This window comes from Neovison vison, chromosome 2 (assembly GCF_020171115.1).
Source record: "Neovison vison isolate M4711 chromosome 2, ASM_NN_V1, whole genome shotgun sequence".
Classification (NCBI taxonomy): domain Eukaryota; kingdom Metazoa; phylum Chordata; class Mammalia; order Carnivora; family Mustelidae; genus Neogale; species Neogale vison.
In genome coordinates, this window is record NC_058092.1 from 12,000,483 (window position 1) to 12,028,344 (window position 27,862).

Genomic DNA, 27,862 nt, shown 5'->3' on the forward strand with positions numbered 1-27,862 from the left:
TTTTTTGTTAATAAAGTAGAATAACATTTATTTATTTCTTAAAATCTTTATTATACATGCTGTATTCATGGAAAACCAAGACCTCTGAAGGGACTCGGACTGGAGATACAGCACGTCTACCCGAGCTGGCTGTCATGCTGAGTGTGGGACCAGTTACACGGTCGCCTTCTTCCCCTTATAGGTGGCCATCATTTTCTTGATTTCAGCAATAGCTTTGCCTGGATTCAGCCCCTTGAGAAAAGAGAAGACAATTGATACCACCAGGTCAGCGAGGCCGAATGAAGAACCCAGCACCTTGGGCAACTCCCCAGTGGGACAGGGACAAAGCAAGGCGGATGCAAACCTCGCCCTTCCAAAGCCAGAGGGTCGGGCTCAGGGCTCTCCCGCCTTCACCTGCATTGGCCTCCTGGCGGTGAGAGCCTTGCCCAGGGCTGACAACACCATCCCCCACCCCTGTGTGCGCACACATCCAGGAGAGGGCCGCTCTTCCACGGCCATGGCCAGTGTCCCAAGCAGCCAGCTGCCCTTGGATCCTTACACATTCCCCAGGGCACACACGCGCCCTCCTGGGTGACCCGAGCCTCGTGGGTGGCCCCTCCCAAGCGCCATCGGCCGTCTGGCCCGCACTGGTTCTGCAGGAGGCACCACAATGAAACCCTGTGCAGACCTGCCGACCGCCTACAGGTAGGCAGACACGTGAAGATGTGAAAAACAGACAAGGGCTCCTCTGAGGTTAGAAGAGAGCGGCTCGTTTTAGCAGGACAGCTCTAATCCTGACGCTTAGGTGTGTGGGAAGAGGCCCAGAAGACCGCTCGTGAAGATCCCGAGCAGGAAGCAAAGTCTGTCGCCTCTAACACCCAGGAACTGGCCAAGGACACCTGGCCATGCCCTCTGAGGGGCAAGAAATTCAGGGCCGAGTTTGTACGCACACACATCGTCAACACGCACGCAGAGAAGACTGAGCAAGGAGGGGAGGAGGAGGGGACATTTGTAACAGCTTTCTCCCTGGTGCCAAGCGCCCAGCTCTGCCTGAGACCAAGACAGCTCGGCCCCCTGGTCCTGCCCAGATTCCCCCCCAGGCCTGGCCCTGGGGACCCCCTGCCCACAGACTCCCCAGGGCCTGATGCCCTATGGTCAGGCCCAGCCCCCCATCCTGGGCTATGCGGCTGCTGCTGTGTGCCCTGCGGTCCCCGCACAAGGCCACCGCCCCCTTCTGCCCGCTGTGGTGTGGTCCAGCGCACCAGGATGCCTTCCGCGGAGACCCGCAGGCCGATGTGGACTCCGTGACCTGGAGGCTCCAGGCCGTGGGGAGCTTCCGGCCGCCGTCTACTCTCCCTCACTCCGGCACAGTCCATACCGGTGACCGCCTCATCCCACCCTGCTGGGAAGCTTTTGTCTGTGCAACTCAACTGCCAAAAAAAGCACTTCCGTGGTGGGGAAAAAAAGTGCGTGGAAAGGAGGAAAAAAGACAAAGAAACGAGATCTTCAGAGAGAAAGGGAGTGAGGACACTCTTCAAAGACTGATAGAGAACGGTCTCCCAGGTAAATGAAGGGGAAAAGGCAGTGTGAGACGGAACAGGAGCGGCGTGCGTTTGTGCACAGCATGGAAACTCTGCAAGGGCCTCTGTGGCGCCCCTGCCCACCCCCGTTTACCGCAGGACCTGGGGGGTCTGTGCCCACCAGCACACCTGGGGCAGCAGGAAGAGCCGGGTCAGGGAGTCTGGGGGGCTGCTTTCCCGGCCCTGCCCCAACAGTGACCTCAGCAGGTGGCTGGCGGCCCACCCCCCACGCCCGGGGCTCAGCGTCCCCATCTGTGGAAGGGACCCTTCCACCTCACACAACCCGGGCCTCGTGTAGTCCCTCAGGTCACGGAAGGCCTCTGTCCCTGTCTGCTGCGAAGGCACCTGCCCGGGAACGCACCTCCGGAGCCCAGACCGGGCTCCCGTGTGTGGGCCCAGCTACTACCGGCTCACGCGTGCCAGGCCGGAGCCTGTGTTCTCCCTCACCGGGGGGCCCCCAGGCCCTACTGCTGGCCAGACATGAGAAGCACCATGAGACAGGGGGCCCTGGAAACAGTCTCCAGGCAAAAAAGCAGGGAATTACCCAGTCTCATTTCCTGTTGAAGCTATGCTATCTGCCCCCACCTCCTTTTTAAAAATTCCCAACTGGTCACCCTAGAGCTTTCCATCTTGCTGCCTGATCCCTCGCTGCCTCTCTCAGGGACCCCGCTCTGCCCCCAGCCTCTGCCCACAGGGCGGCCGTGTCCGGAGCCGTGGGGCCCTGGGCGCTCCCTGCCCACCGAGCAGACCAGGGTCGGCACCTGAGCGGAGGGCAGCCGGGCCACAGCGGCCGTCCTGCTGGCACGCGGGCCCCACAGGCAGGCTGAGAGAGGGGCAGCGGCGGGAGCCAAAGGTCAAGGGGAGCGCAGGAAGGGGGAGGGTAAGCGGGATCGGGGACAGTGTGGAGAGAGGAGCCCTGACCCAGGGACACCGGGGACAAAGGGGCTGTGTGAGCGCGCGGCCGGCTAGCGGCAGCGCTGCGAGCGGAGACCCTGCGACACGGAGCAGGGATCCAGCCCCACAGCTACCCGCCTTCTGCCACCTCTCGAGGCTCCTACCGAGTCAGGGAGAGCGAGGACAGGTTCCTGCTTGTGGATTCCTGGGGCGTGCCGACTCCCCCAGGCCCGTGTGTGCCCGCAAGGAAACCTTTCTCCGGAGGGGGGGCTCACAGCTCGGCTCGTCCGGGGGGACACGGTTCTCCAGCCCCTCCCCCGGAGCCCCGCAGGCAGGGCTGGGGCCCGCGTACCTTGGGGCAGGTCCTGGTGCAGTTCATGATGGTGTGGCAGCGGTACAGGGAGAACGGGTCCTGTAGCTTGGCCAGGCGCTCCTCCGTGAAGTCGTCCCTCGAGTCAATCATCCAGCGGTAGGCCTGGGGAGGGGGGCCATGAGCCACGCTGCCATCCCAACCGGCCCGCTCAGAGCCCCGGGGAGCAGCAGAAAGGGAACCTCAGCTGAGAGGCCTGTCTCTGCTCTGTGGTTCCTGCCATCTGTCAGGGAGCGTCCCTCCTCGAGAACTGCTCTCTACTACGGTGCCCCCCACCCCCATGGGGCACAGCACCCCGGGTACCCGGGCGCTTCATCACACGTCATCAGGCATCGTCTCATTACCTCAAGATGCTCCCTGGCTTCCTGCCCGGATTCTGAGTGCGGGAAGGCAGGGACGGTGTCACATGACTGTCTTCACAGCACCAACCCAGGTCTTCTAGTAGACCCATGACTTAGGAGATCTGTCAGGAGACCGTACGTCTCCTGGATGGACTCTGGGTCAGTCTGCCCCGGGGCCTGGCTCACAACGGCCGAAGACAGCCCGGGCTGCTCGCGCAGTGAAGCGGGGGCCGCTCCGCTCCCCAGCAACTCACAGCGTGGGGGGCAGAGGCCCACTGTGCATGCGCCTCGTTATTCGATCTTTTGTGTGGACGGAAATCCATACTGCTAAGCAGTCACACAGCTTGAAACTTCCCTTTTTGTGGGAAGATGAGAAATGAGAACTTGTTTTTTGGAACTGGGAATCTGTGAAAAGCACTGACCACAGATTGCAAAAGCAGAGCTTTCTGGGAACGAAGGCCGTTTCTCTGCAGTGACTATACACGTTCGCACGTGCTGCCTTCTTGTCAAGTAACCCCGAAGCCCAGGACTCCAGGCTTTCGTTAGCCTGGAAACCAGTTCCAGCCTTAGAGCTGGGAAGCTGCCCCTCCAAGAACTCTCTCCCCCGCTGCTTGCATGTGAGACACCCCCGTCCGAGGGTGCTGGGTGGCCCCCCGACAGATGCGGTCTGCGGGGGATGGTGGGTGAGTGGGTAGACAAGAGCCAGCAGCACAGGGGATACGTTTAAACACCGGCAAGGCCTATTCTATCAAAAAGCATGCCAGCACCCCTTGGGGTGGCCCGCAGCACACGGAATGAGATATTTTGCAGGCGAAGATTTACTGACAGCCAAGTGAAGACAGTCCTGGTTGTAATGGATGTCCCCTGGAATGCTTGGTTTCCAACAATATACTGTCCTCTTGGACTTCATTTTTTTTTTTTTTTAAAGATTTATTTATTTTGGGGGGATGGGTGGGGAGAGAGGGAGAGAACACACAGGAGGGGCAGAGGGAGAGAAGCAGATTTCACCCCCCTGCGTGGAGCCCAACGCAGGGCTGGCTCTCGGGACCCTGAGGTCAGGACCTGAGCTGAAGCTGAGAGTCAGCTGCTCCGGCGACTGCTCCAGCCAGGCGCCCAGGCCGCCTCAGCGTCAAGTCCCCGTAGGGCAGCGAGGGAGCGCCTTACCTGCATGAGAACCGCAGGTCCCAGGTACTTGTCTCCGTTCCACCAGTAGCTGGGGCAGCTCGTGCTGCAGCAGGCACAGAGGATGCACTCGTACAGCCCGTCCTGCGCGGGGGAAAGGGCAGTCAGGATGCGCACGAGACAGCCACGTCTCCAGGTGACGGATCGTGATGCTGGGGTCGAGGCGAGAACAAAGCGCCCGCCTGCGTGTGAGTTTCCCTGGCAAAGTCTTAGGGGTGGCTTGCGGAGATTATGAGGTTCATGGAAAATGCTTGGAATTGAATGTACGTGTCTGCTGGGTTAGAACCCAGAGCTGGCACTTGCCCTCTAATATATACTAACCTCTCAACTGTCAAAAAAACCCATGAAAAACCAACCAACCCACCCCAAATACCTACCACGGAGAATGCTCGCTGGGAGCAATGAGGAAGGACCTGCAACTGGGCCACTGAGGAGTCTACCCTGGCCTCTGCCCGGCTGGCAACGGGCACGGTATCTTAAATAAGCCCCCCGTGCCATACTCACTTTCCCTCATCTGATCATCCCAACAACCCTATGCTACGGCGCGAGGGCTACTGAGTCGCAGACAGGTTAGGTCATTGGTCCAGGGTCGCACAGCTGCAAGCAACCAGGTTTGCAGGATGGGACCCAAGTGGTCCAACTCTGGAATACTTCCCTGCACTTGAACCCTGCCATGCTGACTGAATCTGTCCAGCCAGTTCTAAAAAAACCCAGACATTCTAATTTTGTGAAAACCTGAAACTGATTAAAAGCAGCAAGACAGAGGAGCACAGTGACCTCTGACTGTAACAGATGACACAGAGTTGACAGTCATGACTGTAACCACGAGTCTTTAACAAAATCTCTGTTCTGTTCAGAGAGCACGTGGGAGCGCACACTTCCCCACTGGTCTAGAATGCACAGGGCGCCAGGCTTAAGACGGTCATATTCTTTGGTCCACTTAGAGAAAAACCTATTAACAAGAAAAGGAACCCACATTTTTGGCTAGAACTTGAATGATCAAGATGTTTATCCAGCCTTGTTCGAAACAGTGAACAACTGGAGAGAATTTCATTGTGCAGTAGTAGGTGGACGTTACGTAATGCACAGTGCATTCAACTGAAGTAGCAGAAAGCAATGTCTGGGCAAATGCTTATGAAGAATTCGTAAGAACATGGGAAAATGCTCACAGTGACGAAAGTAAAGGCAGGACACAAAGGCATATTTACATTTGATCCCAGCTACAGAAAAATGTAATGTAGCATGTAAAAGAAAAAAACAAAAGTAGCTGTCCATGGACATTATCCTTGGGTGCTGGACTATTACAGATTATTTATATTTAAAAATATAACTAAAAATAGTTACTTGTATTTTCCAATCACCCACAGTCACCATTATGGCTTTTAAAACTGTGAGAAAAAGCTATGCTCAGCATACTCATTTAAGGAAGTGAAAAATGCTTAACAAATTTTTGGTATTTCAAGGTGTAAACCTGGATCATGTAGAAAATGCGCTCAGGGAGACTCTTCGTGCCTTAGTACCGCGCACCCAGCAGGCGGTTCCTAGCTGGGGTTGCCTACCGGAGGAATGCAGGAGGGTGAGGTGGCGCAGAGAGACCAGTTCCCAGCCGGCCCTGCGCAGTCACACCCTCTGTGCGAGTCAGGACTGCTGGGCAGAGCGCTGTCCCAAGGACAAGGGACTCCCGACACAGGAGAAAGCTGCCTGCGCCGCACCGCTCTACCCAGAGCGCGGGCACTCACACGACGACTGTCCTGTCTTAATTACACGGGGAAGCGGGGAGGGCCTCAACCACCTGACGTCTGGAAGGTACAGGGCGTTTACTCATCCACGTGCCTAACACGTACCCGTAAGTAACCCGCGCCAGGGCCTCGGGACTCAGGAAGGAGTAGGACCCCGGCGCCGCCCCGGAGGAACGCGGGACACGCAGACATGCTGCCCCCTGGCCCCGCGCAGTCACACTGTCCATACTGTTGGGTCTCCCTCCCCCCGCTCCCTCCCCACAAGGACACTGGAAGTGCCAGGACTGCAGGTACAAACCAGAGGCTTCTCCAGAGGAGGGCCAGAGAATGGGACCAAAAATCCGAGAATGTTCACGTAAGACGTCCCAGCCTGGACACCCGAGCGCCAAGAGAGTGACAGGCCGTCACCGCCCCACTGGGCAATCCCGCGGACACCTGGCATTAGGGAAGCACGGCGTGGTTCCAGCGCCCGATGGGCGGCCACCTGTGACACAGGCTGGAGCACGACTGCCAGGGGCCGGCACGTGTCTGACGCGGCCACTCTGATAGAGCTGCCGCCTTGGCAAGACCCAATCATTTGCATACAGGTTTCCCCGGAAACAACCATCCTGCAACATGGTAATCATCTGCCCTTCCAGGCAGGGCAGCCGTGCTCCGGATCCCTGGTCCACTGGGGGCCCTTGTGGAATCACATGACCGCCCCCCTCCCCGGCCCTGAGAGGATGGGGTCTCCTCGGACAGATGCTCTTGCAGTTCCTTTCCAGAACACACTCCATAAATGGCCTGCAGCGTCCCGTGCTGCTACTCCCCACGCCATCCCCCCAAGCCACGCTTCCTGGCAAGGCAAGACAATAAATGGGGACTAATGACCAGTTTCTCACGATCTTCTATGGACTGTAGATACTGCTGCTTGCCCTCCTGGGACTCGTCCTTCTTCTTCAAGTAAGGCTCGATGGATTTGTACTGCGCGTAGAAGTTGCTCAGGTCCTGAGGTTAACAGGAAGACCACGAGAAGAAGGTCAGAGTCTACGATCACTCCCCAGCTTTCGTGTTCACCCTGTTTCTGGGACGCGGCCCACTCCCCCATCCCACACCAGCAGAGGTCTGACTCTGCCCCTGGCGTGGACCCACGCAAAGATGACAGGAGGAGAACAGTCACAGGCCTTATTCGCTCTGGGCAATCTCTCCTCCACCCACTCAGGAAACCATGCAATCCCGCAGCCCTGTCGGGGAAGGTGCTCACAAACGGGAGGCAGAGACTGAAGTACGTGTAACAACCGGTGCCTTCCCCACTGGTATTTTCCACATGAATTCTTTGTAGTTAACGGCCAAATTCTTGATTCCAGGACTGTTCCAGCTCTAAAATCCTATGCCCTGTTATTCCCCAACAATCTTCTCCAACGAGAGGCTGGAGAATCTTCTAGGCCTGTTTATCTTCTACCATTCAAATTCCTTCGTTAAACTCATAGGAAAGCCTGCCCTAGTGAATGGTAACACAACTCTCCCTCACGCACACCTCTTTCCTTCTCCCCCCAAAATAAAAAATGGGGTGGGGAGAGTGGGGGAGAGAGTGGGATGGGGGGAGGCAGAAACTCACGGGAACAAGGTCCTTTATCACATACATATGCGGAAGAGGGTAGATTTTTGAGACTTTGCTGAGGTTGGTGTCGATCCTTCGGGTGCAAGCCAGAGTGTTGCCTCCGTTGATGTTCATGGCACAAGAGCCACAGATGCCTGAGAGAGAGAGAGAACGCATTTAGCACTTCCTCACCCAGGGCCTGTCAGTCCAGCTTCAAACTCTTTTTCTGGAATGTCGTTCCCCCACCATCAGAAGCAGTGGCTGAGGTGCCCCATGGCGTTTTCCTTCTCCATCTTACCGCCTGGAATACAGATCTAATGACGGTAGCTCCAAATGCCGTTTTGTGACCATGAGGCAACCCATTTGTGGAACCTACACACTACAGGCGGTACTGGAGACAGAAGGGGACCGGGGCACTGTGGGCATCACGGACTTCCCACGCCTGTCATCATGCATTTTCGGAAATAAATCAGCACCCCAACCCCTTTTTAAAAAGCCTGTTATTGGTCCTCAAACTGTGACAGAATGGCCCCACAAGGAAACTGACTCTGTGTGGCCATCTTCCAGCTGAGACCTGGACACAGATAAGCCACACACAACTCTTCCTCTATCGTCCCCACTGAACTAGCAGCACGGCGGCTGCCCTGGGGACACGACACCCACAGACCGCCTGAACACTGCCTTGCCAGGGAGAAGAATGAACTCACTTACATGTAAGCAAAGCAAACCAAGCAAAAATAAGGTGTTGACCAAGGGCCCTGAAAATGACACTTCCCTTGCCGTGTATGGGAAGTTCCTCGGCATTTCAGAGTTTGAAGAGGACCAAGCAATCTGAAGCCACTTTTCTGAAGCTGTTTTTTCAGAAATGTGATTACTTGTGAGACCCGCACGGGGCTATCATTTTAGGAAGACCACCCCCTCTTCTTCTGTCAATCTTTTTTTTTTCTTTCTGTTAAAGATTTTACTTATATGAGAGAGAGATAGAGGGAGAGTGAGAAGCAGATGCCCCGCTGAGCAGGGAGCCCGATGTGGGGTTCGATCCCAGGTCCCTAAGTTGTGACCTGAGCTGGCAGATGCTTAACCGACTGAGCCATCCAGGCGCCCTCCTGTAAATCTTAGTGTAAGCGTGTAAGAGACAACAAAGACCCATCATAAGCAAATACTCCTAAAGTTTCCCAGGAGACTGAATGCTATCAAAATATTTACGTGTGCCCAGCATCCAACCAGAGAAGTATGCTCTTGTAAGAAATCAAATACAATTAAAAAAAAAAAAAAAAAAAAAAAATCCAGTGAGTCTTCTCCGAAAAAGGCTCCCATGGAAATTCTCTTAACAGCCAATGAGGGAATAAAAAGGAGTGGCAATCAGTAATTCTACCTTATACTTTTTAGTCCAGATGGGTCACATCCTATGTTCTTGGCTCTGAAAAAGTCTTATGGAGAAAGGTTACTGAAAAGCATCTCTATTTCCTACATTGCCAGGATATACATGGGAAGGCTGGTATTTAATTACAGCCGAGGGTTCCCTAACAGCAGGACTCAGCACGACTATCATACTATCTGTCGGCATTTGGTACACTAACTCTCATCCTCTACAATTAGCTGAATCAAAGCAGATGTCTTAGCAGGACTGAAATACTTGAAATGTTTACAGCAGAACACAGACAAAAAGTGACAGGCCAAGACCTATAGTGATTTTTCCCTTTCTGGAAGGTCAGTTCAGGAAGAAGCTTCCTACTGGTCGTGGCTCAAGCGACCCTGTTTGGTTTGATCCCAGGTTTTGCAAGCCTGGACAGCCAGCAGAGTGTACCGCCTGAGCGCAATTCCGGAATCTGACAACTCTGGCTGACTCCTGGCTCCTCACTATCTGCGTGTTTTTTTGGAGTCCCTTAACCTCCCTGGGCCTAAATGCTAATAGTGCTGGTCTAGCCCTGTCCAGTGCACAGACAGAGCCTGGTCCACTGACGGGGCTCTATGGCCGTCAGGACCTGTCAGCCCCTGTGCCATCCCTCTGTGATTTCTGCTACGTCCGAGCACAGCTGAAGGATTATTTACGAGTTTTCTTAGAATCAACTCATTTTTACTTAAACTTATATTAAAAAACTAGATCACTGTTCCATGGTCATTAGTAATTATATTTTTCTAACATGTCACCTAAACACACAGCTACTGCCATGAAAAACGCTGGTGTGAACACTGCCTGAACTCAGCTCCTGCGGCGCCAGCAGCACACCGCGGGAAACTGTTCCCACCCAGAACGGTCCTCCTGAGCAGCTGCTCTATACACATGGACACACATAATGCTGGGAGCCTGGGGGGTGCACTGTACCCCAACTAGAAACTCTCCACTGTCTCCCCCCACCCCCCTCCCGTGAATGAACTCCGCAGGGGTGCTCAGGTGGCTGCCAGCAGGCAGGAGCAGCTTGTCCCCAAAGTGTGTGGCAGCTCACGGGGATGCCAAAGGCAGTAACCACGTGACATAAAGCTCTGGATGGGAAGGAAACTCAGAAACCGGAACCCGTACTACACTTGGAATATCTGGTGCATTTACCCAAGGAAAGGGAAGCACAATGCCCAGCAAGGTCCCCTGGCAGAAGGCCAGCCGGTCGTGGCAGGCCCCGGACCAGAGCCCAAGCATCTGAAGCCTAACAAGGAAGGAAATGCTTACCTTCTCTACATGATCTTCGGAAGGTCAAGGTAGAATCAATTTCATTCTTAATCTTGATTAAAGCATCCAACACCATAGGACCACATCTGCCCGGAAACAAGAGAACACCCCAGTTGTACTGACGGAAGTTCAGGGTCCCTGCTTCAGTCCAGTATGATCTGAGATGCTGCACACAGTAGCTGTTCTTCTCATCCATTTGGTTTTCTCAGGACACACTCAATTTTTTCCATGCTTTTTTGTGTATTCTTTTGCATTTTCAGCATGGCGGAGTCACACCGCGTATACAGTTCTAGGAAAAGAAAAGCTACAGGAGACAGTCTCCCAACTCGACAGTGCTGCGAGTGTCCACCCGCGTGGGGGCAGTGAGCGGGGGGTGGGGTGGGGGGTGGGAAGGGCCGCAGCACTGTGCCTGGACGCTGCAGAGCAGGCCTGGCGTCTGGAGCCTGGGCAGTGTCCAGGTTCTCAGCAAACCCCTTCCTTAGCTCCTCACCTGCAAAGCAGAGAGCAGCAGCTGCACCTCACAGGACCTCGATGGGTGAACGGACCCGGGAGAAGATGAGGCGGGGAGCGCCTGCTCCATTCGCTCAGTTTAACGCGACTATTATCCTCGAGGGTGCAGTTCTGTGGCACGGCTCAAGCTCTCTGAGCCTGCTTCTTATCCGTAAAATGGAACTGATCTTTATGGCACAGGCTTGTTAGAAAAATACCTAAAAAGCTGCACTTTTCATGGTAGCTGGCACACAGACCAGTGCTCAACAAACCTGTTTCTGGCCGCTGCCCTGTGTACTTCCAGGCATGGCATTTAAAAACACATGCCCCCTTCCCCAAACAGCCTTTAGCATGACCCGGACTCCCCCCCCCCCCCCCCCCCCCCCCCCCCCCGCTTTACTGATCTCATGGCCAAGGTGTGGATTTAAGGTGTTTAGCAGGAGAGTGTGGCACCCAACTGGGCGTGTCTGTTGTGAACCGATCACCAGGATGAGATTAGCTACCTTGCTGTGGGCAGTCTATCAGCAAGGTGCAAAGACCCCACCGCCCCATCTTTGCTAAGATCAGGAACTGTGACCTTAACAACCTGAGATATTTGAGGAGGGAGAAGTATTAGCGTTGTCAGTGTTTTTAATGGGAGATCTCTGAAAATCATAGTGGCTGAATTATGTCATAAAATCAGAGATTTTTCTGCACTCACTGTTAACGTCAAGTCTGCTCTGTGCCAGGTTCTGGTTGGGATGCTGGAGGCGCACCAGAGAACAGAACACATGAAAATCCACGCCCGCGTGGCACACTCCTTCTAGTCAACCAATGCCGGAAACTGTTCACTGTGTTCTCTGCCCCTCTACTTACAGGATCTGGAAACGTTTTTTTAAAGGCAGTTTTTTCAAAGCTGTGAACCTTTCACCTGCTCACCCTGATCCCTCACTAGATCCCCGTGGTCACCAAATATGGAGCTTCTGGAACCGAGCAACCTTGCAACATGAGCTGGGTGTCCCACATGGGAACTCAGTCTGCCACCATGGAAACAGTGTCAGATCCCTCCTCAGACTCTCCCAAGTCCAGACTGTCCCCTGTGCTCCGAATGGCGGGCTACAAATCAGAGATTCTCAAGATCCCTTCCTTGGGTTTGGTAATTGCTACAGAGGCTCACACAACTTAGAGAACAGTTAACTTACTAGACTATGATTTAGTAGAACAGCCAAATGGAAGAGATGCACAGAGCCACGCCCTCTCCCTACAACTCCACGAGTTCACCCACCCAAGTTCTCTGAACGCCACACTTCATGAATTTTAGGAATGTTTCAGTGCCTCAGCACGACTGAGTAATGGTTATTGGTTTAAGTGATTCGACCTTTAACTTCTCCCTCTTCCCAGGTCAAGGGGTAGGGCTGAGGGATCCAAACTTCCAAAGAGGATTGGTTCCTCCCACTGAAGTAGGAGATTATCTAGATATCGAGAAACCACCTCATTAACATAAATGCCAATGACCAAAATGGCCTTTGTTATGAATAACAAGGGACCACCCACTTTACCTTTATTATTTATCCAGAGCTATTTCAGGAACTGGGAGCAAAACCACATTATAATACAAGATGACCTTGTAGCTCTTATTTTTTAGGATTTACCAGGGTTTTAGGAGCCAGAAAGCCTGGATAGGACCTAAATATATACCACAAATCTGTTATCTGATGCTAACCCTCCCCCTCCCTCACACAGCCCTCAACCAGCAACTGGCTATTTGAGTTCTAATTTGGATAGTGGAATTACCCAATTTTCAAATTACCCAATTTGAAAAAGGCAATTTTTCAAAACACAGATTTAAATGCTTACATCGTTCAACTGACCTCTTCCTCTTAGGACACTATTATATCTAAGAAGACCACACCCCTTCCTGAGGTTTCATGAATACGCAGAATTTTCTCCTAGCTTTTACATCTCTAAATATATATATGTATGGGAATGGCGGGGGCAGAGGGACAGAATCCCAAATGGTTCCACGCCCTGCACGGAGCCCAATGGGGCTCCATCCCAGGACCCTGAGATCATGACCTGAGCCGAAACCAAGAGTCAGATGCTCAACGGCTGAGCATCCCCGAAGCCCCTGCATCGTATTTTGTTTATCTTTTTAAAAAAGATTTTATTTATTTGACAGATCAGAAGTACGCAGAGAGAGGAGGAAGCAGGCTCCCCGCTGAGCAGACAGGACCCTGGGATCATGACCTGGGCTGAAGGCAGAGGCTTTAACCCACTGAGCCATCCAGGCACCCTGCCCCTGATTGTTGGTTTATAGCAGGCACCCAAGAGCAGGGGCAGCAGCAAAGAGAGCATCTCAAGTGGACTCTGCGGAGCGTAGTAGCTGACATGGGGCTTGATTCCACATCCTCAAGATCATGACCTGAACTGAAATCGAGAGTCAGCTGCTTAACCAACTGAGCCACCCAGGTGCCCCCCAATTTTTTTTTTTTTTTAAGCAACAATATGGGCTGAACTCCCAACTTGGACAGAGTCCATAAATAGAATCAGCGCCCCCCTGCCCCATTTTCTGGCTGCTGTAGCAGCCACACAGCGTACCTTCCCGTTTTTTAGTCATTAAGTCTGGTTTAATTTTTGCTCTTGTTCAGCCACATCAACTGGGGTCTGCCCTCAGGAAGGAGCACCCAAAAACCTGTTCATCTGCCCAGCAGCATTCTGTTCTTCCAAGCACCAATGGCCTGCCCTCCCAGTACCTGCCTGTGATGGTTACTCTCCTGTGCCCACAGGTCATTACTTCTGACGTTTTGTCCGAAGTTTTCCAAAGTTTACAGCTACTGTCTGGGAAAGGGCAATCTGATGAAAGCTCCTCTACTCTGACTGGAAGTCAATGTAATTCCTCTTTGAAATTTTATCATTTGGGGCATTTGGGTGGCTCAGTGGGTTAAGCATCTGCCTCTGGCCCAGGTCATGGTTTCAGGGTCCTGGGATGGAGTCCCACATCAGGCTCTCTGCTCAACAGGGAGCCTGCTCCCACCCCGCTCCCTCGCCTACTTGTGATCTTTAAAATCTTTAAAAAAATTTTTATCATTAAAAATTACTAATGAATTTAACTCTTCCAGTTTTAGCCTCATTCTGTAAGTTTTGATTTGCAATGCTTTTATTTTCCAAGCAGCTAACAATATTTTACATTATTCCTTAAAAAAGCAGTTATTTAAGAGACATGGGGCTTTCTAATTTTCAAGTAGTTCAGAGTCTTTTGCTTCTGATGTGAATTTTTAGTTTTATTGTATTAGGGACAGAAAATTGGCCTGGGGGGCACCTGTGTGGCTCAGTCAGTTAAGCGTCTGCCTTTGGCTCAGGTAATCATCTCAGGGGCCTGGGACTGAGCCCCATGTCGGGCTCCCTGCCCAGCGGGGAGGCTGCTTCTCCCTCTCTGCCCCTCCCCCTGATGTGCTCACTCTGTCAAATAATAAAGATCTTAAAAAAAAAAAAATGTGCCCTGTATAATTTCCTTTTCTTTGAATTTTACATATAATTTTTGGTTGCTGAGTATTTGGTAATTGTCTGCTTGACAAGGTTATATATCAAGAACTCATGTGTTGATATAGAGTCAAAGAAAAGTGTTCACAGTATTCGTTTTCAAACCATTTTCTGGCACCACGGAAGCTTTTGTTCAACAGAAATAAAATACTTCTTCACTGACAAAGGAAAGAGGTCATAAAATAGAGAAGTTCTGGTTATGCTGGGGAGAGGAGGGGGGGCTGGGTGGGGGGCCCAGTGGGAAGCTCGAGCCTCAGTTCACTCCTCTTCCTTCCCTTTGGCTACCTGTGGAGATCCTTCAGAGTGGAAACCGATTAAAGACAGGGCCTCAGAGACAGAGGAAGGACTCAAGCTGCTGTTGGGGCCTCTGGAGGCCAGACTATGAGCCACGTAGCAAAGAGGCCTAAAAGCTGGGAAGTAGCCCTAAGCTTACAGCCAACGAGGAAACAGGCACCTCGCTTTTACAATGGTAAGGAACTGAATTCTGCCAACAGCCCGAGAAACAGAAAATGGATTTCACCTTAGTATCCAGAAAGGAACATGGCCTGCTGACACCTTGATTTTAGTCTGAGGAAACCTTCACCAGACTTCTAACCTGCACAACTGGGAGATAATAAACCCATGCTGTTTTAAGTCACTAAGTTTGTGGCACTTTGAAGATTTTATTTATTTATTTGATAGAGAGTGAGAGAGAGAATGACAGGGGAGAAGGTCAGAGGGAGCAGCAGACTCCTCATGGAGCTGGGATCCCAGGATTCCGGGATCATGACCCGAGCGGAAGGCAGTTGCTTAACCTACTGAGCCACCCAGGCCCCCGTTTGTGGCGCTTGATGGGACAGAAATGGAAAAAATAACAGAGGTACAAACTGTTAATATTTTCGCTACATCCCTCTCTCGTCCTATCACCATTCCAGCCAAATCTGTGGTGTCTATCCGCTCTACCAGTACTCCTAGGAGTTTGTGATCCTCCGATCTGGGGAAAGGAAAGAAATTTTTCAAAAAGTTGTTGTTCTTGGGGCGCCTGGGTGGCTCAGTGGGTTAAGCTGCTGCCTTTGGCTCAGGTCATGATCTCAGGGTCCTGGGATCGAGTCCCGCATCGGGCTCTCTGCTCAGCGGGGAGCCTGCTTCCTCCTCTCTCTCTGCCTGCCTCTCTGCCTACTTGTGCTCTCTATCTGTCAAATAAATAAGTAAAATCTTTAAAAGAAAAAAAAAAAAAAGTTGTTGTTCTTGGTGTTAATTTTTTCTTTTTTCTTTTTAAGTAGGCTCCAAGCCCACAGTAGAGCCCAGCATGGGGGGCTGAACTCTAAACCCTGAGATAAAGACCTAAGCTGAAACCAAGAGTCAAATGCTTAATTGACTGAACCTTCCAGGAGTCCCCGGTTATCTTTCTGAATCAGACACATACCTCATTCTTATTTGAAAAAGAGATGATAAATTCCAGACCACGAATGGTCTGTTTTTAAACCTTTCAAGGATGCGAAAAGCATGTCCCTCAATCAGATCAAGAGTTCACTTCCATTTATCAAATACCTAGCTCTCACACAGATACTCACTTATTCAAATCAATTTCATAAGTTTGCATACGGGGTTTATCTCCAGTCTTGTCTGGGTCCCATCGGTAGATGGCAAATTTCTTGATTCGGGGAGCTGCAGCAGCAGCTGTCTGGGCCCCCCGGCAGGCCTGCAATTGAAAAATTCAGAAAGATGAAAAAAATATTAAAATTGCAAGATAAATCCTGTGTGTAGCTGGCACTATGAACTTCCACACTGGATACAAGCCCGCCCATGACTGACACACAGTGTTGCTTTGTTGTTTTTTATTTTAAAAGATTTATTTGTTTTAGAGTGGGAGCACCTGTGTGCACAGAGCGGGGAGGGGCAGAGGGAGAGTCTAAAGCAAACTCCCTGCGGAGCACAGAGCCCAAAGCAGAGCTCTGATCCATAACGCGGAGACCACAAGCTGAGCCACCAAGGTACCTCCTGATAAGAGTCTTCCTGAGGAAGGCAGTGAGTCATTTGATAATCCAACAATTACCAATAAGCACCTAGCACATACCAGACAAGGTGCTGGGGGCAGGTGAAGTAGCACATAATGAAACAGTCTTTGCCCTCACAGAATCTACTCTGTATGAGCAAGAAATAAATTTAATTATTTGACACAGAGCGAGGGAGTGAACACGTGTGTGCACACACGCTAGCGACTGCACAAACAGGGAAGCAGCATGGAGGAGAGGGAGAAGTAGACTCCCTGCTGAGCAAGGAGCCTGATGCAGGGGCTCGATTCCAGGACCCTGGAATCATGACCTGAGCGAAGACAGATGCTCAACTGAGTGAACCACCCAGAAGCCCCAGCAAGAAATTAAACATTCGTAATACAGTATAAAGAGGGAAGAACACAGTAGACTTGTGCTAGGACGAGATTGGGCAAGTCCCCATAAGGGATATTTAAGCCGTGGCCCGACGCGTAGGGATCAGGGGAAGGAGTGGGGTGTATAAACGGAGGGAACAACACGTGTGGAGGCCCGAATGGGGCAGAGCACAGAACATTTTGGGAGACCCGAGAGAAGTCCGAGCGAGGGAAGCTTGAGTAAAGATGGTGGTGGCAGATGTGAGGTCAAGATTTTGATTTTATGCTAAGAGCGAGAGGCCAGCACAAACGATCAGGTGGGAGACATAATCATGTTTATTTCGGAGAAGACTATCCCTGGCTTGAAGGAAGAACTGTCAGACAACACGTAGAGAAACCAGCAGAAAGCTACTGGAGTTGTCAAAATGAGAGGCTGGTGCTTTTGGATTAGGTGTCCTCGTCAGTCTGGGCTGCCGTGACAAGATGCCGAAGCCTGGGTGGCTTAAACAACACGTGTTTCTCACAGATCTGGAGGCTGGGAAGTCCAAGATCAAGGTGTCAGGCAGACTTGGTGTCTGGTGAGGACCCTCTTCTTGGTTTACAGATGGCTGCTTTCTTGCCTGTCCTCATGTGGCAGAGAGATCTTGTCTTTTCCTCTTTTTTAGGGGCGCCAGTCCTGTCCTAAGGGCCCCATCCTCATGACCTTATCTAACCCTAATGCCCCCTCACAGGCTCCATCTTCAAGCACCATCACAGTGGGGACTGGGTTTCCAGGTAGGAATTCTGGGGGAAACACAAACATTCAGGGCACAGGAAAGGAGAGAACACATTTAGGGAACTAACAAACAGCCGAGTCCTGTTCTCCAGGATGATTCTATTCCATCTCCTGGACATTCCATCTCTGCCAGCGGCTCTCACACCAAGAGCCCAGAACCCTGGAGTGCCACCGCAGGGACTGCTACGAGAGGGTCGGTGAGGAGGCCTGGTCTGACTCCTTCCTTCCTTCCGACACCAGAACAGCTTCCTCCTACGAACGTATTTGCCAAAAGGGTGCTATTGCTTAAGAATTTTGTATTTAAATTCATACTCATTTTTAAAGCCACTATTTATGATGAGCTGATGAGAGTGGCCATGACTGGAACCCAAGTCTGCCTACCTGACTCCAGGACCCAGGTTCTCAAATACTATAACTATCCTACTTATCTGGGAATATTTGCAGGTCTCTTCTCAGTTCTGTCTTCTTTTTATGTCTTAAATTCTTTGAGGGCATGTATATTAGAGTTCTCCAAATAGAATCAGAAGTATGTGTATTTACATATACATGTCTACATATGTATGAAAAAATATATACTTATACATATTTATAAGAAGATATTTTATTATAAGGAATTGGTTCATGATTATGGAGGATAAGTGCCAAGAGCTGTAGCTGGCAAGCTGGAGACCCAGGAGAGCCAATGATGTAAATCCAGCCCGAGCCTGGAGGCCCATGTTGAGCCAGGAAAGCCGATGATACGGTTCTAGCTCAAAGGCCAGTAGGTTTAAGACCCAAGAAGAGTTGATATTCCGTTGGAGAGCAGCCAGGCAGGAGAAATTCCTTCTTATTTGGAGGAAGAGGAGCCTTTTGGTCTACTTATGCCCTCAGTGATTGGATAAGGCTCACCCTTATCCAAGGGGGATTTTTAGTTATTTGAGAGAGAAAGAGTGCAGAGTTAGAGGGCAAAGGGAGAAGGAGCAGCAGAGGGAGAGGGAGAAGCAGGCTCCCCACTGAGCAGGGAGCCTGATGTGGGGCTCGATCCCAGAACCCTGAGACCATGACCTGAGCCACCCAGGTCTATTAATTTAAATGTTAAACTCATCCAAAAACACCGTCACAGAAATACCCAGAATGTTGGACCGACTACCTGGGCACCCTGTGGCCCAGCTGACACATAAAATTAACCATTCAGAGCACGGAACAGGTTACATTTTACATCTCCCAGCATGCCTGGTCCAGGTCTTTGCGTACAGCAGTTCAGTTTATGGTTAGGAATAACTGAAGAAAAATGCAAAAAATTATATACTGGAACTTAAAATAAATTTAAGAAAGGAAAAAAGAAAAAGCAAAACTTGAGCATTAAACTAATACAAACATGCTGTCCCCACCGCATAGCCCTTGAAACTCTTTCATCCAAGTGGAGGACACCAGGCAAGTCCCCTGGGCCCTAAATGCGAAGCAGCGAGGTCGGGGCGGGGGTCGGTCGTGAGATCCTGTCAGTCCAAAGAGCAACCAGCAGCTGAGCCCCCGGTTTGCAGACACATGCAGACCATCTCCCAGGCCAGCTAGTTCTCTTATAAGCTGGTAAAAAAAAGATGAAACTGGGAAGGTTAACTGTGTAACTACAAGAAACGTGATGGTCTTACCTACTGGCAAGAAAGTGTCCTGAATTAGGGGAGGCTGAAAATCTGAACATCAGCTCTCAGTATGAGAAAAGGAAACACAGAGAAAATAGGAGAATGAAAGTGAAGATAAAAGTAGTATTTTCCTTTATCACCAACCTGACTCGGATCAGCAGTAAAAGGAAAGTCATTTTTACAACTGAATGTCTTCCATTAGGGACTCCATCTTCTCCCCCTCCCCCCTTTTTAAAGAATTAAAGGCAGGATTCTCTTCTAGTCCGTTCTAGTTTATTTATTTTTAAGCTCTACATGGGGCTTGAACTCACAACCTGGAGATCAAGGGTGAATGAACCAGCCAGGCACCCGCCGCCCCACTCCATTTTGTAAAACGGCAGAACATGTGGTTAGTGCCACCCCGTGGCATGTAAGACAAAGTGGAGGAAGTGAAAAGATCACTCGAGACACTCCAGCAGCTTTCTGCTCGCCTAGTGCCCCCACCTTGTTTTGGTTAGATTTAATGAGGTGTAACTCATTACAATAAATTTTACCATTTTAAGTGTCTAGTTTGATGAGTTTTAATGAAGTGGTATAACTCCTACCGTAATTATGACAGAACATTTCCATCCAGAAAGTTCTCTAGTTTCCTTTAAAATCAGTGCCCTACCCTATCCCTTGTAACTGATGTGCTTTCTATCACTACAGATTTGCCTGTTACAGAATTTCACATCAGTGCAATCAGAGAATCTTGGGTCTAGCTTCTTTCGTTCGACATAATGCTTCCGGGATCAATTCCGTGTTGTGTATGTCCAGAATTTGTTGCTTTTTTAAAAAAATTGAACTTTTCATTTTGAGAAACAGAATCACATGCGTTTCTAAGAAATAATGAGGTCTCTCAAATCCTTTACTCAATTTCCCTCATGAAGACACTGCCCAAAACTACAGCACAACCCACGACCAGAACATGCGACACTGATAGACACAGAGCATTCCCATCCCCACAAAGACCCCCAGGACTGCTCTCTCAAAGCCACACCCACAGCCCTCAGGCCTCCCTCCCTTACTCCTTAACCCCCTAGCCATCACTAATCCGTCTCCATTCCTGTAATTTTGTCATTGCAAGAATGTTATATATAAATGCGATCATCTAGTATGTAAACTTTTGGGACTGGCTTTTCTTTATTCAACATAATTCTCTGGAGATTCATCCAAGCAGTGTTTCTTTTTTAATACTGAGTAGTGTTTCATGGTATGATGGACTCCCACTGGTGTAGCCATTCTCCCACTGAAGGACATTTGGGTTGTTTCCGGTTTGGGGTACATGAATGAAGTTACAATGAGTATTTGTGAACATGTTTCCATTTCTCTGGGATAAATGCCCAGGAAGGTAACTTGGGCTGTGTGACAGTGATGTGGGTGGCTGCCCTCCTTGTGGTAGGTGGTGGGAGAAAGAGGGACAAAATGTCTTTGAAACACAGAACTCTTTTTATTTATTTATTTTTGGGGGGGCCAGAACATTAGTACAGCTTGAACTTTCAAAAGAAGCTGGGACTTTGGAGTTGCCAACTCCAGCTCCATGGCTGTGAAGGCGGCTTTAGTAGTTCTGTCAGGGGGCAAAGTCACCCAGTCCCAGGAAACTCTGTCTCACTCCCACAAAGGCTTATCAAAGGCGACGGCCATTACCGGCCACAGGTCCTCACCTTGACACTTCTGACACTTAACTGGACCTTGACACTTCTGACACTTAACTCGGCGTCATACCCGCTCTGCAAAATACAAAGGTCTAGACTTGCTCATACAGATCTTCCCCAATGTGATTAGGGTTTTTTTTCTCCCCCCAGATCATTTAAATTCTTATTCTACAAATGATGTGAGACAAGAACAATGCGGGGGGGCGGCATCAAAACAGAGTACTACCATAAGGCAATGAGCCCCAACATAATTTTGGGGTATCCCAAAGTGTTACTGATTTTTTCTAAAGAACTAATTTAAACTCGTTTTGTATATTTTATACAATACTCAGTAGGATAAGGGGGGGAAGGGTCAAGAGGAAGAAGATACAGCAATCAAAACCATCAGAGGAGGTTGTGGTTCTAAGTGAAGGAATGGTGGAATATGGCAGCTGCAATAAGAACAAACAATTCGTGCAACAGAGAAATCTTAAAAATTTGTTACATGGGTGTCCTAGGAGAAGGGGGTGGGGAAGCTTCAATTTCTGAGCCCTTACCACGCGGGAAATGTTGTACTGAACTGTCTCTAATCTTTACCACATCTCAACAACAGATGTTTTATTATTCTCAGTTAAAAAATGAAAGTAAAAATCACACAACAAGAACCAGGATGCAGGGACGCCTGGGTGGCGCAGTTGGTTGGACGACTGCCTTCGGCTCAGGGCGTGATCCTGGAGTCCCGGGATCGAGTCCCACATCAGGCTCCCAGCTCCATGGGGAGTCTGCTTCGCTCTCTGACCTTCTCGCTCATGCTCTCTCTCACTGTCTCTCTCTCAAATAAATAAATAAAAATCTTTAAAAAAAAAAAAAAGAACCAGGATGCAAACACACTCCAAAGTTCCACCCTACACCCATTCTGTCTGTGGTGAAAATGCGAATCTGAACGAGAACAGCACGAAAAGAAGATAATCCATCTTCACAAACAAATCTAAGAACACTCAACTCATACAATTAGCAAGTTCTTAGGTAGTAGCTGGCCCAGACCTATTCATTTGTTTATTTGCTCAATAAATAATTACAGAGTGGCTTCCGTGTTCCAGGGACTGTTCTAGGCCCTGGGGATCAAGGGCAAAATACACGTACATTTTGATCCTCACAGAGCTTGCAGGGGCCAGAGGCACACACAGATTAACATTGACAGTATGTGGGCTCTGGCAGTAAGTGCAATGGAGGAGTGGTAGGGGACAATAAAAAGGAGGGAATGGGGGTCCTGGCTGTTAATTCTACAATTCTAAATGGGGTGGCCACAGAAGGCTTCATTAAAAAGGTGACAGTTGAGCAACACCTGAAGGAGGTGAGCAAGCCATGCCTGTACCTAGGGCAAGAGAAAACTGGGCAGAGGGGACACTCTTGGGGTGGGCACGTGTCTGAGGAGCACCAAGGCCGTCAATGTAGTTGGGAACGGAGTGAGGGAGAGGGGCAGGAATGGCTAAGGGAATTAGCAAGTTAGCAGGAGAGCCAGATCACAAAGGACCTTCTAAGGTCTTGTTTTTTGTCTATTTGTTTGTTTGTTTTCTCTATGCCCATAATGGGATTCGAACTCATGACCCTGAGATCAAGAACCACACGCTCTACTGAGCCAGCCAGGCACCCCTAGCAAATTTCTTTAAATGCGTGGAGGTTGTATATTTGAGATTCAAACTTTGGAGTACATATATTATTTTTAAAGGTTCTATTTATTTATTTTAAAGAAAGAGAGAGAATGTGCAGTGAGAGGCAGAGGGGAGAAAACCTCAAGCAGACTCCATGCTGAGGGCGGAACCCCATGTGGGCTCCATCTCATGACCCTGGGATCATGACCTGAGCTGAAACCAAGAGTCCAAGGCTCAACTAACCTGAGCCACCCAAGTGCTCCCCACTTTTGGTTAATTAAGTAACCTCTAGGTCCAAATGACCCCGAGATCAAGAGTGGCATGCTCGACCGATTGAGCCAGCCAGGTGCCCTGGCCTTGTAAAGATTTTTGCTTTTACGCTGAGTAAGACGAGAACTACTGAAGATTTCGAGCAGAGGAGTGACAGTCAGACTTAAGCTTTGGAAGGATCATTTTGGCTTCTGTTATGAAAATCAAAGACAAAAGCAAAAAAACTAGGTAAGAACTGCAGTAATCAGTCATCAGCTATAAGATGACAATGACTTGAACTAGGTCAGTGCCTGTGGATGGCAGAAGTGGTAAAGTTTTGAATAGATTTTTTTTTTAAAGATTTTATTTATTTATTTGACAGAGAGAGATGACAAGCAGGCAGAAAGGCAGGCGGAGAGAGAGGACGACGCAGGCTCCCTGCTGAGCAGAGAGCCTGACGTGGGGCTCGATCCCAGGACCCTGGGATCATGACCTGAGCCGAAGGCAGCGGCTTAACCCTCTGAGCCACCCAGACGCCCCTTGAATAGGTTTTTTTTTTTTTAATTTTTTATTTATTTTTTAATTTTTTAAAGATTTTTATTTATTTATTTTACAGAGAGAAATCACAAGTAGATGGAGAGGCAGGCAGAGAGAGAGAGAGGGAAGCAGGCTCCCTGCTGAGCAGAGAGCCCGATGCGGGGCTCGATCCCAGGACCCTGAGATCATGACCTGAGCTGAAGGCAGCGGCTTAACCCACTGAGCCACCCAGGCGCCCCCTTGAATAGGTTTTAAGAAAGAACTGACAAGAGCTCCTCAGAGACTGGATATGAGAATGTGGCAAAGAGCAAGGACGACTCCAGTTTCTGGCTCAAGCCACACGGTATAAAGATGAATAGGGAAATGGGGTGGTAGCTGGATTTTTATTTATTTATTTTTTAAACAATAGGAGAGATTATAGCATGCTTGCGTGCTGCTGATCTGTTGGAGAGGGAAACACTGCCAGTGGAGGGAAGGGCAGACTCCCTGGAGAACTATCTCTGAATAAGCGATGGGATACAGAGCGCGAATGAAGGGTTAGCCGTAGGAGTCCTGCTCATTCTCCCACAGTAACATGAAGAAAAGGAGAATACATGGGCAGAAGTGCGGAGCTGGGAGCAATTTAAGTTTTTTTTTTTTCCTTGTGGTCTCTCCAGCAATTTATATTACAAGCTCAAAGAGGATCCTTCAAAGGCATTTCTACCTTGATCTATAAAACTGAGTATTCACAGCTGAGCATGGCCTTCTAGAAAATCTCAGATAACTAACTCCATAGTTTATAATTGATTTAAGGAAGGTGCCAAGACAATTAACAACTGGACTGAACCAGACTGAAGAGCATGAATAGGGTGAATTCTGGATCATGCTAAAGGCTGCTTGTTATTTTTTTCTTTTTTTTAAAAATTTATTTGAGAGAGAGAGAGACAGTGAGAGAGAGGATGAGCGAGAAGGTCAGAGGGAGAAGCAGACTCCCCATGGAGCTGGGAGCCCGATGCAGGACTCGATCCCAGGACCCTGGGATCATGACCTGAGCTGAAGGCAGAGGCTTAACCAACTGAGTCACCCAGGCACCCCTGCTTGTTATTTCTTTAGAAACCTTCCTTAAGGAACAGGCTCAGAGCTCAATAGAGCAGACAAAGATTTGGAGGCACGAAAAGAAAGATGTGGAAATGGGAGAGGAGGAAGGCAAAAGTCTGCATAAGCCTGAGTAAAACAGAAGGTGCAGGCTTGTTTCCGAAATGTGTGAGTGGCACTGGTTTAAATCCAAGCTCTACCACTTAGAAGTTGTGTGTTCTTTGGTAAATTACTGAACCTCTCTGATTCTATCTCTTCTTTTGTATAAAGAGAAGGGAATATTAATATCTATCTCGTAAGATTAAACTGGAGGGTCAAGTGGCTAGCATAGTCCGTAATATAATTTCTGCTTTTCAACACTGGCAATATCATCAGTTTCTGGATCATTCTGATGGGCAGACAGGTATCCTAAGACCTGCCAGTGCTGAGCGCAATGAGATACACAAATGAGAGAAGGCGCTACTTGCCCTAACGTCGTTCACAATCTAGATGAAGAAATAAGGCAACACAATCAATTAATACATTATAGCCAAACACTTACAGGCAAGAACTATGATTCACGGGAGCAGACTAATGCATAAAAGATATTCAGAAGGGAAATCCTGTATCTTAGAGTCCTAGGAACCTGAGTATCACCTCAGATAATACACCAAGCTCATTATTTGATTCTTTTTTAAAAGAATTTTAAGCTTTTTAGAAAGATTTATTTGACAGAGAAAGCGCACAAGCAGGAGGAGGAGTTGCAGCGAGAGAGAGAAACCGCCTCCCGGCTGCAGACACTTAACGACTGAGCCACCCAGGTGCTCCGGATTATGGGATTCTTTGAGGTGGCTTTTACTGGAACGAATGCACATTCCTAAGAGCTGGAGAGGAGGGACTCTTCAATTTCTCTGCCCTCAGGAAATCCTGCAACGGCCTCACCTGGAATTACGAAACTGACCTATGAAATTAGCCTTCTCCTCACTCATTCACGTAAGAGGGACCTTAGAACTCTTCTCATTGGTAGAACTCTCACACCTTCACTGCTTGCTCAGCAACTATAAAAGGAACTGGTAAACAAGGTCATTATTAGTTTAAATTTAACGCTCAGAGGACTTGAACTTGAGGCTCTGGTAGGCGGTCCTCCTTCCCTATCTCCCCTTTTCAGAGAGCTTATAAAATGAGTTGTCTGAGTTCACAGCCAGCATACTGGAAAGAGCTAGTACCAGAAGACAGGCCATACATACTGTCTGATAGGGCCAGAGCAGTATTTAGAGGGAGAGACATCCTTACCTAAGCGCAAGAAGGGGAAAGGAACTAGTAATTCATGGTTCACCTGTGTCCAGATCTGTGCTAGGAGTTTTTCCTCATATAATGTTAAAAACAAACAAACAAACTGGATTTAGGTCTATCAATTCTTGGCCATGATATTCCAAACAAGTAAAATTTTCTTTCTGGGGCTTCAGTTTTCAAACTGAGGAGGTCAGAACTGTTAATCACCCACCCTGCCGGGGTTGTTGAGGAGCCCATAGGAGGAAATAGACTTGAAAGGAATTTGTAAATTTTTAGTCCCTTATGGGTGCGATGGCAATTTCCCTCCCCCTTACAAACAGCCCCATTTAGAACTTAGATCAGAAGCGTGTGGTTTCCTGACCATACAAGGGGGGTGTGGGGAGACGTACCACTGCACACTGAGTAACATAAACAAATACAGGAAGGCAGCGCCAAGCTCTGTACCTATGAGATCCATGCCAAAAACTCGCGCTCGGTATTGTTGTATGCCTTTTAGAGACAGAGACATTGAAGAGACACTGAGAGGATGACACCCAGTCTTTCCCGCAGCCCCCCGCCAGAGGAAGGGCCCAGGCCCTTCAGGACACAGTGATTTGCCTCCATTTCTCCCTTCCTTCCCAATCCCGGCCCAGTCATAGATTTACTGAGCCCTCAGTCTTGCACGCTGGAGGAGAGACCTCCCTTCCCAGTTCCCATCCCTCCCACTCCCGCAGGTCTGTCTCTCCCACAGTGGCTAGTTTGAAGACAGAGAAAGAGCTCAGCGCCCAAAGGTCTGGATTATAAATATGCCTCCAACAGTGTTACTCGCTTGCCATGTGACCTTGGGCAACTCGAGACTCCTCTCCGAACTTTTTCCCCGTATCTTCAAAAAAAACCGTCTCCGCCTTGACAACCTCCCAGGCTGCGGCTAGGCGCAGAAGGATAACGGACAGGGATGCTCTAGGCCCAGACCCGAGCACTACGCAGCGGGAGCGGGTCCTCCCCTTCCCTGAGGCCTTGCGCTGTGCTCCCTCGGCCTCCTTCACGGCCCCCTGAGCAACAGGCCGCCTCCATCACTCTCCCGCCTGCCCTCTCCCTCCCGCCCCGCACCTCACCTGCAGGCAGGCTCCGCCAAGGGCTGCAGCCGGGAACCGGCGTTTCAAGGAGACTCCGACCACCGCCGCCATCTTGGCTTCTGACGTCGCGCCCCACCCTTTAACCCCGAGATCGCTCTCCGCCGTCGTCCCACCGAGCACCGCGGCGCCCAGCCGGCGTCCACCCAGGACCCGCTAGCCGCGCTGGAGCCGTCGAGTGGGAGGCGGTTCCTGTTTCCCGAATGGGCGGAGGGAAGGCGGAGAAAGAAAACGCGAGCATGCGCAGTTGTGCGTGCGCGGCGCATGCCCACTTGGCCTCCCGCCCTCCAAAGGTGACCTTCCCAGAAGCGGGCGGAGTCTGGAAGGGAGGGTGTTGTAAGAACCCGGGCTAAGACTGTGGGGTGGGGAGGAACCCTCCGATCTGAGTCCCGTCCCAGTGTTAGCCTCCTTCCTTCCTGAAGAATTATCAGTGGTACCACTCATCTCTTAGTGATGAGCTTATTGGCTTTAGTCAGACAGTTGTCAGACACAGTGTGTTTGCCCGAGTCCGTCCCGATTTCTGCATCCCGAGAGTCCTGCATCCCGAGAAACTCCTCAGTCCCAGGCAAACTGGGAGGGTTGATGAAGGAAACGAGGGGATGTCAAAGATGACATCCATCCATCCACCTACCCACCCATCCACCGATCCATCCACCCTCTCGTCCGTCCATCCGCCCACGCATCCATCCGTCCACCTGAAGATACACCAGCAGCACTGCTCTGTGTTGGGCGCTGGGTCGCTGTTGTGAGTGAGCAAGTCAGGCACAGTTCCTGCCCTCACCAGGTTTACTGTGGGATAGGGACGCAACCAGGCATTCATGCCTCAGCGAGCTTTGCTCTGTAAAATAGTGGGGAGAGGGGAGCCAGCCGTTGGTGGCTTTCTTAGCCATATAGCACCAGAAACCATTGATTGAACACCGCGATATGCCTAGCGCTGGGCTCCATCCTCTCAATTAAGCCTGCCAGTAGTCTTGTGGGAAACGTCCGTGTGTGTCCGTCTTCAGTCCTCTCAGCTGCTTTCCCTGACCTCTCCGAGGCTCATCTCAGAGTCTGCCTCCCTCTGGGGGCTTGATGACCTCAGTCCTCCAGGTGGCTTGGTCTCTTGAGTCACCTCTGGCAAACTTTAGGTAGGCAATTGGCTTTGCAGGTATCAGTGTTTGTCAGGAATGACGTTTTCCCTTCTCTGCCTGCTTATTTCTAACATATGAAGGGCATCTTTTGACAGTCTTTGGTTTT

The 27,862-nt window shown here is 50.1% G+C and overlaps 1 protein-coding gene across 1 annotated transcript; it reads right to left on the reverse strand.

Annotated features, from left to right (window-relative positions):
* Positions 1-26,713, reverse strand: SDHB (succinate dehydrogenase complex iron sulfur subunit B). Its single transcript, XM_044237266.1, has 8 exons — positions 26,609-26,713; positions 15,891-16,018; positions 10,330-10,415; positions 7,683-7,819; positions 6,956-7,072; positions 4,329-4,430; positions 2,806-2,928; positions 1-231 (listed from the first exon to the last, which is right to left on the reverse strand). Exons 1-8 carry the CDS (start codon positions 26,678-26,680, stop codon positions 154-156), a joined length of 843 nt encoding a protein of 280 aa, XP_044093201.1. The 5' UTR covers positions 26,681-26,713; the 3' UTR covers positions 1-153.
* Positions 26,714-27,862: the final 1,149 nt, after the last annotated feature.

Coding starts and splice junctions, on each gene's coding strand:
- SDHB (XM_044237266.1), bottom strand. CDS start 26,680: ATGGCGGCGGTGGTCGGAGTCTCCTTGAAACGCCGGTTCCCGGCTGCA. Junction 7,073..7,682: donor TGATAAAGGACCTTGTTCCC/GTGAGTTTCTGC, acceptor TGTTAACCTCAG/GACCTGAGCAACTTCTACGC. Junction 4,431..6,955: donor TAGAAGATCGTGAGAAACTG/GTCATTAGTCCC, acceptor TCCCCCGCGCAG/GACGGGCTGTACGAGTGCAT.